Source organism: Oncorhynchus mykiss, chromosome 25 (assembly GCF_057628025.1).
Source record: "Oncorhynchus mykiss isolate SJ-2025 chromosome 25, ASM5762802v1, whole genome shotgun sequence".
In the NCBI taxonomy this organism is placed as follows: Eukaryota; Metazoa; Chordata; class Actinopteri; order Salmoniformes; family Salmonidae; genus Oncorhynchus; species Oncorhynchus mykiss.
This window is the reverse complement of record NC_143046.1, coordinates 82,694,513-82,707,393: the sequence shown is the minus strand read 5'-3', so window position 1 is coordinate 82,707,393 and position 12,881 is coordinate 82,694,513. Positions and strand designations below refer to the sequence as shown.

The 12,881-nt window shown below is 42.2% G+C and overlaps 1 protein-coding gene, 1 non-coding gene and 1 pseudogene across 2 annotated transcripts; all 3 read right to left on the bottom strand.

Moving 5' to 3' along the window:
* Positions 1 to 83, bottom strand: trnal-uaa (transfer RNA leucine (anticodon UAA)). Its single transcript has one exon. It is a non-coding gene; the product is annotated as a tRNA-Leu (tRNA).
* A 2,877-nt stretch (positions 84 to 2,960) lies between these two features.
* LOC110505858 (syntaxin-11) lies at positions 2,961 to 5,957 on the bottom strand. The gene is made up of 2 exons (XM_021585318.3): positions 5,826 to 5,957; positions 2,961 to 4,938 (listed from the first exon to the last, which is right to left on the bottom strand). The coding sequence occupies exon 2, from the start codon at positions 4,931 to 4,933 to the stop codon at positions 4,058 to 4,060; it is 876 nt and encodes a 291-aa protein (XP_021440993.1). The 5' UTR covers positions 4,934 to 4,938; positions 5,826 to 5,957; the 3' UTR covers positions 2,961 to 4,057.
* A 698-nt stretch (positions 5,958 to 6,655) lies between these two features.
* Positions 6,656 to 7,474, bottom strand: LOC149972147 (syntaxin-11-like; annotated as a pseudogene).
* Between the last annotated feature and the right edge of the window lie 5,407 nt (positions 7,475 to 12,881).

Here is a 12,881-nt window from a genome sequence, read left to right as displayed (position 1 = left end):
TACCAGGAGTGGGGTTCGAACCCACGCGGACATATGTCCATTGGATCTTAAGTCCAACGCCTTAACCACTCGGCCATCCTGGTTGGCGTAGTGTGATGTCAAAATAACATGTTTTATATCCGTAACAATCCGTCGTAACAACAACAATCGAATGGTATCACATGTCTAGACTGCGGCTACCACTGTGATCATCAAAGCAGATAGCTCCTCTGACGTTCCATTATTGCAACAATGTTGCAAGTCAACTGTCAATTTGATTGACCATAACCCGTAGCCTAGCCCTAGCCTATTTAAACGGGGTTCTACACAGAGTATATCTATCCAAAAAACACAGGTTTCAGCAGCATTGTATGTATTGCTTCAGTTCACGTTCTAAAACATCAGGCACACACACATTGCATTGTGGAATTGAATTTAGTGCTATATATTATATACTGTAGCCCCTATACTGATATACTGTAGCCCCTATACTGATATACTGTATTCCCTATACTGATATACTGTAGCCCCTATACTGATATACTGTAGCCCCTATACTGATATACTGTATTCCCTATACTGATATACTGTAGCCCCTATACTGATATACTGTAGCCCCTATACTGATATACTGTATTCCCTATACTGATATACTGTAGCCCCTATACTGATATACTGTAGCCCCTATACTGATATACTGTATTCCCTATACTGATATACTGTAGCCCCTATACTGATATACTGTAGCCCCTATACTGATATACTGTATTCCCTATACTGATATACTGTAGCCCCTATACTGATATATTGTAGCCCCTATACTGATATACTGTATTCCCTATACTGATATACTGTAGCCCCTATACTGATATACTGTAGCCCCTATACTGATATACTGTAGCCCCTATACTGATATACTGTAGCCCCTATACTGATATACTGTATTCCCTATACTGATATACTGTAGCCCCTATACTGATATACTGTAGCCCCTATACTGATATACTGTAGCCACAGACTAGTGTAATTATTACTATACCGTTTACACATACAATCCTTGTACGTCGACACAGGGCCGTTACATATCTATGGGGAAGAGGCAGTGGTTGATTTAGAGTTGGGTGATTGTCACAGAGACAGGCCTGCCCCACTTGCTGGTGGGGTTATGGGACACAGATGTTAAAAATTGTCACTGTATTCTGCGGAGGACTCTATTACTCTGTTTTTAACTCATTCTGGACACTGTAAAAATAGCAATGGCCTCTTGGATAATATACCGTGCCTTCAGAAAGTATTCATATCCCTTGACTTATTCCATATTTGGTTGTGCTACGGCCTGAATTCAAATTAGATCAACAACATATTTTTTTAATCTCGTCCATCTACAATATAAGTGAAAACATGTTTGTAGAAATGTTTGCTAATTTATTGAAAATGAAATACAGAAATCTCATTTACATAAGTATTTACATACCTCTGCTGACACTCCAAAATGAGCTCACTACAACTTGATTGGACCTATGGCCATTTGGTCATGTTTTAGAAAGAAACACACCTGTCTATATAAGGTCCTACAGTTGACAGTGCATGTCAGAGCAGAAATTATATAATGAAGTCCAAGGACCCGTCTGTAGATCTCTGAGATAGAATGGTGATGAGGCATATATCTGGGGGAGGGTAGAAAACTATTTCTAGTGTTGAAAGTTTCCAAGAACACATTGGTCTCCATCACTGGGAAATTGAGAAAATATGGAACTACCCAGACTCTACCATAGCTGGCCGTCCGATCAAACTGGGCAAGAAGGCCACTCATGAGAACAAAAAAAGCACCTGGAGTTTGCAAAAAGTCTCGTGAAAGACAGATCTTAAGGAGAAATATTGTGGTCTGATGAGACACACATTTTACTCTTTGCCCTGAATGCAAAGCGCTATGTCTGGAGACAACCAGGCACAGCTCATCACCCGTCTAACACCATCCCTACTGTGAAGCATGGTGGTGGCAGCATCATGCTATAGGAATCATTTTCAGCAGCAGGGACTGGGAGACTGGTAAGGAGAGAGGGAACAATGAATACAGCCAAATACAAATCCTTGATGAGAACCTGCTTCAGAGTGCAAATGACCTTAGACTGAGGGCAAAGATTTACATTCCAACAGGACAATGACCCCAAGCATACAGCCAAATACAAATCCTTGATGAGAACCTGCTTCAGAGTGCAAATGACCTTAGACTGGGGCAAAGATTTACATTCCAACAGGACAATGACCCCAAGCAACACTGGAATGGCATCAGATCAAGAATGTGATAGTCCTTGAGTGGCCCAGCCAAAACCCAGACTTGAATTCCATTAAACATCTTTGGAAAGACTTGCTTGCTGGTCACCACCGCTCCCCCTCTAACTAAAAAGGATACTACAGGATTTTGACAGGGAGGCCCTTTATCTACTTCCCCATAGTCAGATGAACTTGTGCATACCATTTCTGTGTCCAGTATGAAGGAAGTTAGTAGTTTTGCAAGCCAATGCTAACTAGCATTAACACAGTGAGTAAGTCTATGGGTATCTGCTAGCACGCTAGGAAGTAAAATCCTCAAATCCAGATGTGCAAGACAACTCAAAGCTGTAATCGCTGTCAAAGGTGCTTCTACAAAGTATTGACTCAAGGGTGTGAATACTTATGTTAATGAGATATTTCTGCATTCTATTTAATACATTTGCACAAATCTCTAAAAACATGTTCTGACTTTGTCCTAAATAGGGCAGGGTGTAGATGGATGAGAAAATATATCAATTTAATTCATTTGGAATTCAGGCTGTAACAACAAAATGTGGAATTAGTCAAGGGGTATGAATACTTTGAAGGCTCTGTACAGGACAATACATTGAGGCATATTCTTGTTTCCTCAATGTAAAATACAGTTGAGTCATTGAGGTTGCAGTCAGTTGGAGGAACTGAAATGTAACAATAAAACAAATGTAAGGGCCATTATACAGAATTTATTATTTATTTTAAAAATTATATATATATATATATATATATATATATCCTCTCATAAAACATAAATAACTTGTAAAATCCTAAGTTCAATACAGCTGAAAGTTACAGGGCATCTAAGTGGGAGCAACAAGCATTGGATCTGCACTCTTAACTGAAAGCCTGTAGCGTCAGATAGCTTTTTCCAACAGAGACATTGAACACCCCATCGCACTATTGATTTGCATGTTAGCGTCTGCGGTATGATATCAAGTCTTTTCTCCTAACATCAGCTAGGCAAGGGCGTTAATATCAACTGTGTCTTCTACAGTGAGAGGAAGTAAAGGCTGCATGACATACAAAATGTCACATTCAAAAACGGTATAAATATATATATTTTTTAAATTCACACTGAGTAAAACATAAAACATTAGGAACACCAGCCTAATATTTAGTTGCACCCCTTTTGCCCGAAGAACTGCCTTCAAGTCAATCGGGGCATGGACTCTACAAGGTGTCGAAAGCATTCCACAGGGATGCTGGCCCATGTTGACTCCAATGCTGCCCACAGTTGTGTCAAGTTGGCTAGAAAGGGTTCATGACCTTTGGGTGGTTGACAATTGTTGATACACGTGTGAAAAACCCAGCAGCGTTGCAGTTCTTGGCACACAAACCAGTGCACCTGGCACCTACTACCATACTCCGTTCAAAGGCACATAAATCTTGTCTTGCCCTTTCACCCTCTAAATGGCACACATACACAATCCATGTCTCAAGGCTTCTAACCTGTCTATTCCCATTCATCTACACTGATTGAAGTGGATAACAAGTGACATCAATAATGTTTTGTACAATCAGTGTATCAAACAAACATACTGTACATCTGAAAATCTTCAGCATCAAGTTCATGCATGTGCGCTTGTGTAAACAAGTACATTTTCATGGCCATGAAAACACTTGATAGGAAAAGGCAGCCTACACTTAGGAAGAAAAAAAAAAAAAGTGCCATCTAGAACCTAAAAGCGTTCTTCGGCTGTACCCCTTTGAAGAACCCTTTTTTCTCTGAGTGACTTGAAATACAACAACCCTGATGTCTCCGTCGGTCTCACTTGTTGCAGCAAGGGAAACAACAACAGAACATTCTCCTACAGAGGCTCTTCTTCTGGTACGTCACACACCTCTTGATCTGAACCTGGGCCTTGCCCACAAAGTCTGTAGTGGCGGCCACGTTGGCCTCTATGTTGTCCACCATGGCCCCCTGTTCCTCCACCAGCAGAGCCATCTGGAAGAACAGCTCATGGATGTCCTTGATTCGACTCTCCAGCTCCAACAGTTCCTTGTGCCGCTTCTCGATCTCTGTGAGCGCTGAGCGTGCCGTCCGCCCGTCCGTCAGGAGGTTGTCAGAGAACACATTCCACTTCCCCGTCTCGACCATCTCCTCGATCTGTTCGCCGGTCACCTCCTTGCCCATGATCTCTGCCTGGCGCTGGATCCGGGTCTTGCAGTTCTCCCTCTGGCTCATCTCTGCTTGGTTGTACTCAGACATGGCCTCGTGGAAGGCCCCGGTGAGAGAAACATACTGAGAACGCACCATGCGGACCAGGGTAGAATTGGCCCCGTTCTCTTCTTCCAGCTGTTTGTGCTGCATGCTGATCTTCTCCAGCCGTCTGTAGATGCCCTCCCCCCGGGTCTTGATGCCCCTGGCCAGGGTGTTGGAGTCTCGTTTGATGGAGCTGATCCGCCGGACAGAGGTGAGGAATCGGCTGTTTTGCTTGCCCAGGCGCTTCACTTCCATCCGGAGCAGAGCAATCTCCTTCCTCAGGGACTGGGCTTCTGTGAAGATGCTGTCCATCCGATCTTCATTTTCAAACACCACTGACTGCTGCTCCAGCTCTCCCTCATCATCGCTACCCTGACCCCTTTCATCTGTGTCTGGAGGAGTGGGGGCCACCCCCTGCAGGTCAACTAGTCTGTCTCTCATACTACCTGGAATGGGAGGAAAAGGTTTGAGGTTTACTGCAGTAAGTCATCTCCAAATCACCATCCTATTTATATTGTAGTGCAAAATCCTACACAAGCAATAAAGTTAATTCTTCATGGTTATACAAGAAACTTTAAGTTGATATTTTGTTTCCTCAAAAAGCTAGCTACATAAACTAAGTGTAGTATATTTCTGATTTAAAACAGAAAACAAGGACGCAATTAACATCATCCTACAAGAGGAAATTAAGTGGCACCTATTGAGGATCTCATCCCTAAACCAATAGAACAATGTGAACATACACTGGGCGGAGGGGATTTCCTAGTACACACACATATACATCAGTTCGTATTAAATTACAGGCCAATGACTCACAGGATATGTATAACAAAACAAGTGACGATTTTCACAACAATTTGATCACTGAAAGACATGGATGAGCAAATGTGTGGCGTTTCTTTACCTCCCTTTAACCCGTTATAGGCGTAGGTTATGACTAATCAGCTCTCTGTAATCTATTTCATGTTGCTACATGTGTTTTACTGTTACAGTACAACAGAGAACGCACAATTACTGTCAACAGTTTCTTTAAATGTAAAGTTTGTTTGTGCCTAAACAGAACTTGGCAAAATTGTCTGGCCAAAGCACATGTGAAGGTAACCTAGACACGAATATTGGCGACATTATTTATTGCAACAGAGAGCAACACATTACATTTAAGGAATAATTAACATTCAAATTAAATAAAGCTGCCCACAATCTCACTTGCTCACAACAACCCAAACTCAACTCGCTGAGCAAAACGCATCTCATCACAAACGTTCGTACTTCTATGATAACATTACAACAGGACTGAATCATTGTAAAACTTAATCAGGAAAAAAAACGTTACCTGATATCTCCTCCGTAGACTTCCCTATAAGAACAAAAGCATTCAAACAGAACAGACAAAAGGTAGGATAATCATTTCCCCTTTATGCTTTGTGTTGTCATCTAGCTGCGTCTGCCAGGAACCAGCCCACTACCTAATTTATTGGGTATATTCATTAGGGCAAACTGTAGAAACCCGTGGCAAAACGTTTCTTATTGGACATATTCAGGTAGCTCCCTCCCCGTTTGGTTCCTAGTAAATGCATCCCTGGGAGGGAGTTCCCCACCGCTGTTTATTCATGGCAACAGTAGCAGGTGTAACAAGCAGAAGAATATGATCACGTTTTCATATTGAAAACTCTCGAAACTTTATTGACATTAGTCACTTCACCTTGTGGTAGTTTTATGTCACCGGAAACAGCTATTTAATTGTTGTTTTTGTACTTTATACCGCTCATATATTTAAATGATATTGGTGGAACAAACTCTGCGCTATAGGTAGTGCGTGGGCCGTTGCGCATTTTCAATGAAGGTAGGCCTACTATTGCCCCGCACCACGGTGTGATTTCCAGAGCCACTTCCAGTCTCTGAATTATTTCTGTTAGTTTCCAATAAATGCTTGTTCTATGGGTAGATATCTTGAGACAGATCACGAGTTGATATTTGATGCTTCGGAATGGTTCTGCATGTTGTTTATGTGTACCTGGCCTTATTTGTAGACCTATAGTACCTCCCTGTCCCATTGCAGACAGTGCAAAGCTGTTTTTATGTGTTCTTTCTTAAATAAATGTATAATTTACGTTCAAATCAAGATACTCAATGTATCGCATACACAATGTATCAGATATACAATCATTTGTAACATGGAAAGCAGCCACAGAACAGTTTATTTACGGGATTGTTCTTGTCATATCTCTTGGCTTTGTTCATTTGAACCCTGACATCCTCGATACTCGCCTCTGTCTTTTGTATGTTGGTCTCCATGTTGTTGGTCTCCCTGTTCCTCTGTCAGAATAGGCACACTTAGAAAAAAACTCCTAAACCCCCTGGATCCTTTTTTCCAGGTCCAGCAGCTCTGTGTGTCTACTAGCGATCTGCGTCAGCACCGACTGGGCCGTCTTCCCATCAGCCAGGGCATTGAAGATTGTCAATATTCATCCGTCTCTGGATCTGTCTCTTACAGTTCTCCCTGCGCACCAGCTCCATCTCGTTGTAGCTGAACATCACCTCCCTGAAGGTGGTGCTCAGGTTTGTGTACTGTTCCTGGGCAATGTGTACCACGTGGTCAATGCTACCTCGCTGAACCTCCATCTCCCTGTTCATCCTGTGTAGCCTCTAAGAAGGCCTCTCCTCTGGCCGTGATGTCTGCTGCGATGCCGTTGGCGTCCCGGATCACATCACTGGTGTCGTCCGACAATGTGTTGTTCAAAACGTGGTAGTTCTGGTCCGGGAGCTGGGCACGGTCTTCCTGGATCTATTGGATCTCCTGTCAGACATGCTGGGTCTCCAGGAGAATGCTTTTCAGGTCGAGGTCAGGGGTCGCTGCTGCCTGATCACTGCCCGTATGGGCAGACAGGTCATCCAGGTCCACAGTGTTGAAGGTCTCATTGGTATGGTATCCTCCTCCAGGCTCATCTAACGCATCCTGCAGTTTCAGAATCTGTCCTTCATCTGGAGAGAGAGAGAGAAATAGAGAGTGAGATGGGAGACAGAGGGAGGTGGGAGACAGAGGAAGAGCGTGAGGTAGGAGACAGAGGGTGGAGATAGTGAGGTGGGAGAGAGCGAAATAGAGAGTGAGGTGGGAGAGAGAAAAATAGAGAGTGAGGTGAGAGAGAGAAAAATAGCGAGTGAGGTGGGAGACAGATAGAGAGAGTGAGATGGGAGACGGGGAGAGAGAAGTTAGTGAGATGGGAAATAGAGAGTGAGATGGGAGACGGGGAGAGAGAGAGGAGTTAGTGAGGGGGGAGACGGGGCGAAATAGAGAGTGAGGTGGGAGACAGGGAGAGAGGAGTTAGTGAGGGGGGAGACGGGGCGAAATAGAGAGTGAGGTGGGAGCCAGGGAGAGAGAGGAGTTAGTGAGGGGGGAGACGGGGCGAAATAGAGAGTGAGGTGGGAGACAGGGAGAGAGAGAGGAGTTAGTGAGGGGGGAGACGGGGCGAAATAGAGAGTGAGGTGGGAGACAGGGAGAGAGAGAGGAGTTAGTGAGGGGGGAGACGGGGCAAAATAGAAAGTGAGGTGGGAGACGGAGAGAGAGAAATAGAGGTGGGAGACAGGGAGAGAGAGAGTGAGGTCGAAGACAGAGAGAGAAACAGTAGACATTTTTTGCCAATTTTAACCGCACACTTGTTTGTGTACATGGATTCATTATGTCATATGTTTTTCCCCAAACACCACTTTTCATAAATTTGTATAGCAGACCCTCATGCCAAATTGAGTCAAAAGCTTTTTTGATATCAACAAAGCATGAGAAGACTTTGCCTTTGTTTTGGTTTGTTTGTTTGTCAATTGGGGTGTGCAAGGTGAATACGTGGTCTGTCGTACGGTAATTAGGTAAAAAGACTATTTGACATTTGCTCAGTACATTGTTTTCACTGAGGAAATATGAGTTTGCTGTTAATGCAAAGGAATTTCCCAATGTTGGTGTTGATGCATATCTCATGGTAGTTATTGGGGTCAAATTTGTCTCCACTTTTGTGGATTGGAGTGATCAGACCTTGTTTCCAAATATTGGGGAAGATGCCAGAGCTGAGGATGATGTTAAAGAATTTGAATTTGGTCTGTATATTTTATCATTTCATTTGGGGAACCATCAACCCCACAGCCCTTTTTGGTTTGGAGGGTTTGTATTTTGTCCTGTAGTTCATTCAATTTAATTGGATAATCCAGTGGGTTCTGGTAGTCTTTAATAGTTGATTCTAGGATTTGTATTTGATCGCGGACTCCCGAGTTGCGCTGCGTCTCAATGCTAGAGGCGTCACTACAGACCCAGGTTCGATTCCAGGCTGTTTCACAACCGGCCATGATTGGGAGTCCCAAAGGGAGGCGCACAATTGGCCCAGTGTCGTCCGGGTTAGGCCGTCATTGTAAATAAGAATTTGTTCTTAACTGACTTGCCTAGTTAAATAAAGATTAAATACAACAAACTGGTACTGTCAGGGCTCTACAGTGCGACCATTTTTACTTGCATATGCGCCTGAATATTTTGCTGTGCAACCTTGAATTTTAATGTAGGAGCATAAAATAAAATCACCCAGTTGATATTGTTGCAATGATTACTGCACTATACCGCAGCCCCCCAAGTGCTGTGGAAAATACACTGAGCTCAGAATCATGACCGTCATGCTTGCACCATTACTACAAAGAACCTGGCTTGTTACCTCAAATATTTTTAATTGTGCTCCTAAATTTATTTTTGTCCTCCTACATTTTTCAACTTAGGCGCACACATGCTCCTTGTAAAAAAGGTCAGCGTAGAGCCCTGGGTACTGTATATGTTTTTGCTGTTTGTTATTTGTTATAGAGCCAAAAAGATTGGAGAAGTGGTTTAACCAACCATCTCCGTTTTAGATAGATAACTCTTCGTGTTGTTGTTTTTCTTAGGATTTGTAAATTTTCCCAGAAGTGGTTAGATTCTATGGATTCTTCAATTACATCGAGCTGATTTCTGACGTGCTGTTCCTTCTTTTTCCATAGTGTATTTCTGTATTGTTTTAGTGATTCACCATAGCGAAGGCGTAGGCTCAAGTTTTCTGGGTCTCTATGTTTTTGGTTAGATAAGTTTCTCAATTTCTTTCTTAGGTTTTTGCATTCTTCATTAAACCATTTGTCATTGTTGTTCATTTTCTTAGTTTGTCTGCTTGATATTTTTAGATTTGATAGGGAAGCTGAGAAGTCAAATATACTGTTTAGGTTTTCTACTGCTAAGTTTACACCTTCACTATTACAGTGAAACATTTTGTCCAGGAAGTTGTCTAGACGGGATTGAATGTGTTGTCTAATTTTTTTATTTATTATTATCCATACTGCTTTCCTTCCATCTATAGCATTTCTGAATATTATTTTACATCCTTTGGCTTTGATGCCTCATGATTAGTGTTTCAAAGGGTGGGAAACATTCCGGTAAATTTTCAGAATTTATTCCGGAAATTTCCCATGGGATGTTAAGCCCGGGAATTTAGGGAATTTTACTTAAATTCATCAAAAACGTTAGCTTATAATAGTGAACCTTTTTTTGTGGGATACACATAAGGATATTATAGGTCTTGTGGCATATTATGGTTAAACTATCCCCAATTGAATGGTATTGCAACCCTCTGCATGCACAGTGCATTCTTCCATCACATGTACAGCTGATTCTCAAGATCTAACACACTAATGAGATGCTATTGAGCCCACACTACTACACTGTCTAAATCAAGGACTACATGCTTTCCGGTAAATTTTGATTACAATACTGGCTGCAGTGAATATATTTTATGACATACATGATTTTCTGTTAACTAGCAAATGGCAGCCTGCAGCAAAGTGTGTTTAAATCATTTCTAACTTGTTAACAATTTCTGCTAGTTAGTTTTTGCTACCATTTGGGTTTTAGCTTGCTTGAGCCTGCTAACTGAGAAGTGTTAATTCACCTGTTTCCATACATGTTTCATGTTAAAACATTTATCTTACAAAGGAGTTGTTTAATCTAACTGCTTAACTATTTATCTGTACATGGAATTGTATTTTTTATTTTTTTTTACAATTTATTTTCTAATCTTTACAGGAAAATGCCACAGGCACCATCTGATGTGTGGGGACATTTCACTACAGCTAATGTAAAAGTAAAAGCTGTGTACATTTGCAAATACTGTGCCAAATCATATGTGAAGAATGCAACAAAAATGCAGAATCATCTGGCCAAGTTCATAAAGTTCCCTCAGTGCTCCTCTGACAAAAGTCCCTCTACTTCTATTCGAGGTGAAAATGATGAATCAGAAACCGTATCGATAGCAACAGCTCATGGTCCTCCTGGAAACAGAAGTTTTTTTGACTCAATGGAGGAACATAGTCTTAGAAATGCTGATGAATGTCTTGCTCGAGCTGTGTATGCAAATTGGTGGCCATCCGGGCAAATTTGAGGCATGTTGAGCCTGACAACGAGCTATCCTCAACAAGGTTGGAAAGTGACAGTGAAGATCATATCAAATTTATTTATATAGCCCTTCGTACATCAGCTGATATCTCAAAGTGCTGTACAGAAACCCAGCCTAAAACCCCAAACAGCAAGCAATGCAGGTGTAGAAGCACGGTGGCTAGGAAAAACTCCCTAGAAAGACCAAAACCTAGGAAGAAACCTAGAGAGGAACCAGGCTATGAGGGGTGGCCAGTCCTTTTCTGGCTGTGCCGGGTGGAGATTATAACAGAACATGGCCAAGATATTCAAATGTTCATAAATGACAAGCATGGTCAAATAATAATAATCACAGTAGTTGTCGAGGGTGCAGCAAGTCAGCACCTCAGGAGTAAATGTCAGTTGGCTTTTCCTATCCGATCATTCAGAGTATCTCTACCACTCCTGCTGTCTCTAGAGAGTTGAAAACAGCAGGTCTGGGACAGGTAGCACGTCCGGTGAACAGGTCAGGATTCCATAGCCGCAGGCAGAACAGTTGAAATTGGAGCAACAGCACGGCAAGGTGGACTGGGGACAGCAAGGAGTCATCATGCCAGGTAGTCCTGAGGCATGGTCCTAGGCCTCAGGTCCTCCAAGAGAGAGAAAGAGAGAATATACTTAAATTCACACAGGACACCGGATAAGACAGGAGAAGTACTCCAGATGTAACAAACTGACCCTAGCCCCCCGACACATAAACTACTGCAGCATAAATACTGGAGGCTGAGACAGGAGGGGTCAGGAGACACTGTGGCCCCATCCGATGATACCCCCGGACAGGGCCAAACAGGATAGATATAACCCCAGATGAGGCCTCAGAGTCTGATATTCAAGAGGTGGACATTGAGGAGGTCCAGAGAGAAGACATGGAAGCCTGAGAGGAAGACAACCAAAGCTTTAGTTTCTAGACTATCATTTTACAGATGTATGTTGAAAACATTTTTTAAAGATGTGATGGATCATTCAATATTCCTTTTATTTTGTTGTTCAGTGAAATCATTCCATGTGAAGAGTCAACTCATTTAATTAAAGTTAAATTTGTAACTAACTTTTTTTTTTCCTTTGGAAGGATTTAATTATTTGCAATTATGTCTACTTATAATAAGGTAAAAGGTTTATGTTTCTATCTCCGTAATATGTTAAATATCTCCAATGCAAAAAACATCTACATTGAAATTGTATTAATATTAATATTAAAGTTTCCACCTCTGAATATTCCCCAAAATGTGCAACCCTACTCATGATTGAGCAAAGCTCTGTTCAAGTAGAATGTGATTTTGCTGTGATCTGATAGAGGTGTCAGTGGACTGACTGACTGAACGATCTAAGAGACAATGGGTTGAGGTTAGTGATAAAGTAGTTTACAGTACTACTGCCAAGAGATGAGCTATATGTGTACCCACCATATGGGTCCCCTTGAAGCCTACCATTGACTATGTACATCCCCAGGGTCCGACTTAGCTGCAGGAATTGTGACCCGTTTTTGTTGGTTATGTTGTTGTAATTGTGTCTAGTGGGGTATATGGGGGAGGGAATGCTGTCACCTCCAGGTAGGTGTTTGTCCTTCTGTGTGCTGAGGGTTTCAAGATTAAACGTGGCTGGGTATTTCAGCATGACAATGATCCCAAACACACCACCCGGGCAACGAAGGAGTGGCTTCGTAAGAAGCATTTCAAGGTCCTGGAGTGGCCTAGCCAGTCTCCAGATCTCAACCCCATAGAACATCTTTGGAGGGAGTTGAAAGTCTGTGTTGCCCAGCAACAGCCCCAAAACATCACTGCTCTAGAGGAGATCTGCATGGAGGAATGGGCCAAAATATCAGCAACAGTGTGTGAAAACCTTGTGAAGACTTACAGAAAACGTTTGACCTCTGTCATTGCCAACAAAGGGTATATAACAAAGTATTGAGATAAACTTTTGTTATTG

Excerpts from the sequence above, each read along its gene's own strand:
- LOC110505858 (XM_021585318.3), bottom strand. The coding sequence starts at position 4,933 with ATGAGAGACAGACTAGTTGACCTGCAGGGGGTGGCCCCCACTCCTCCA.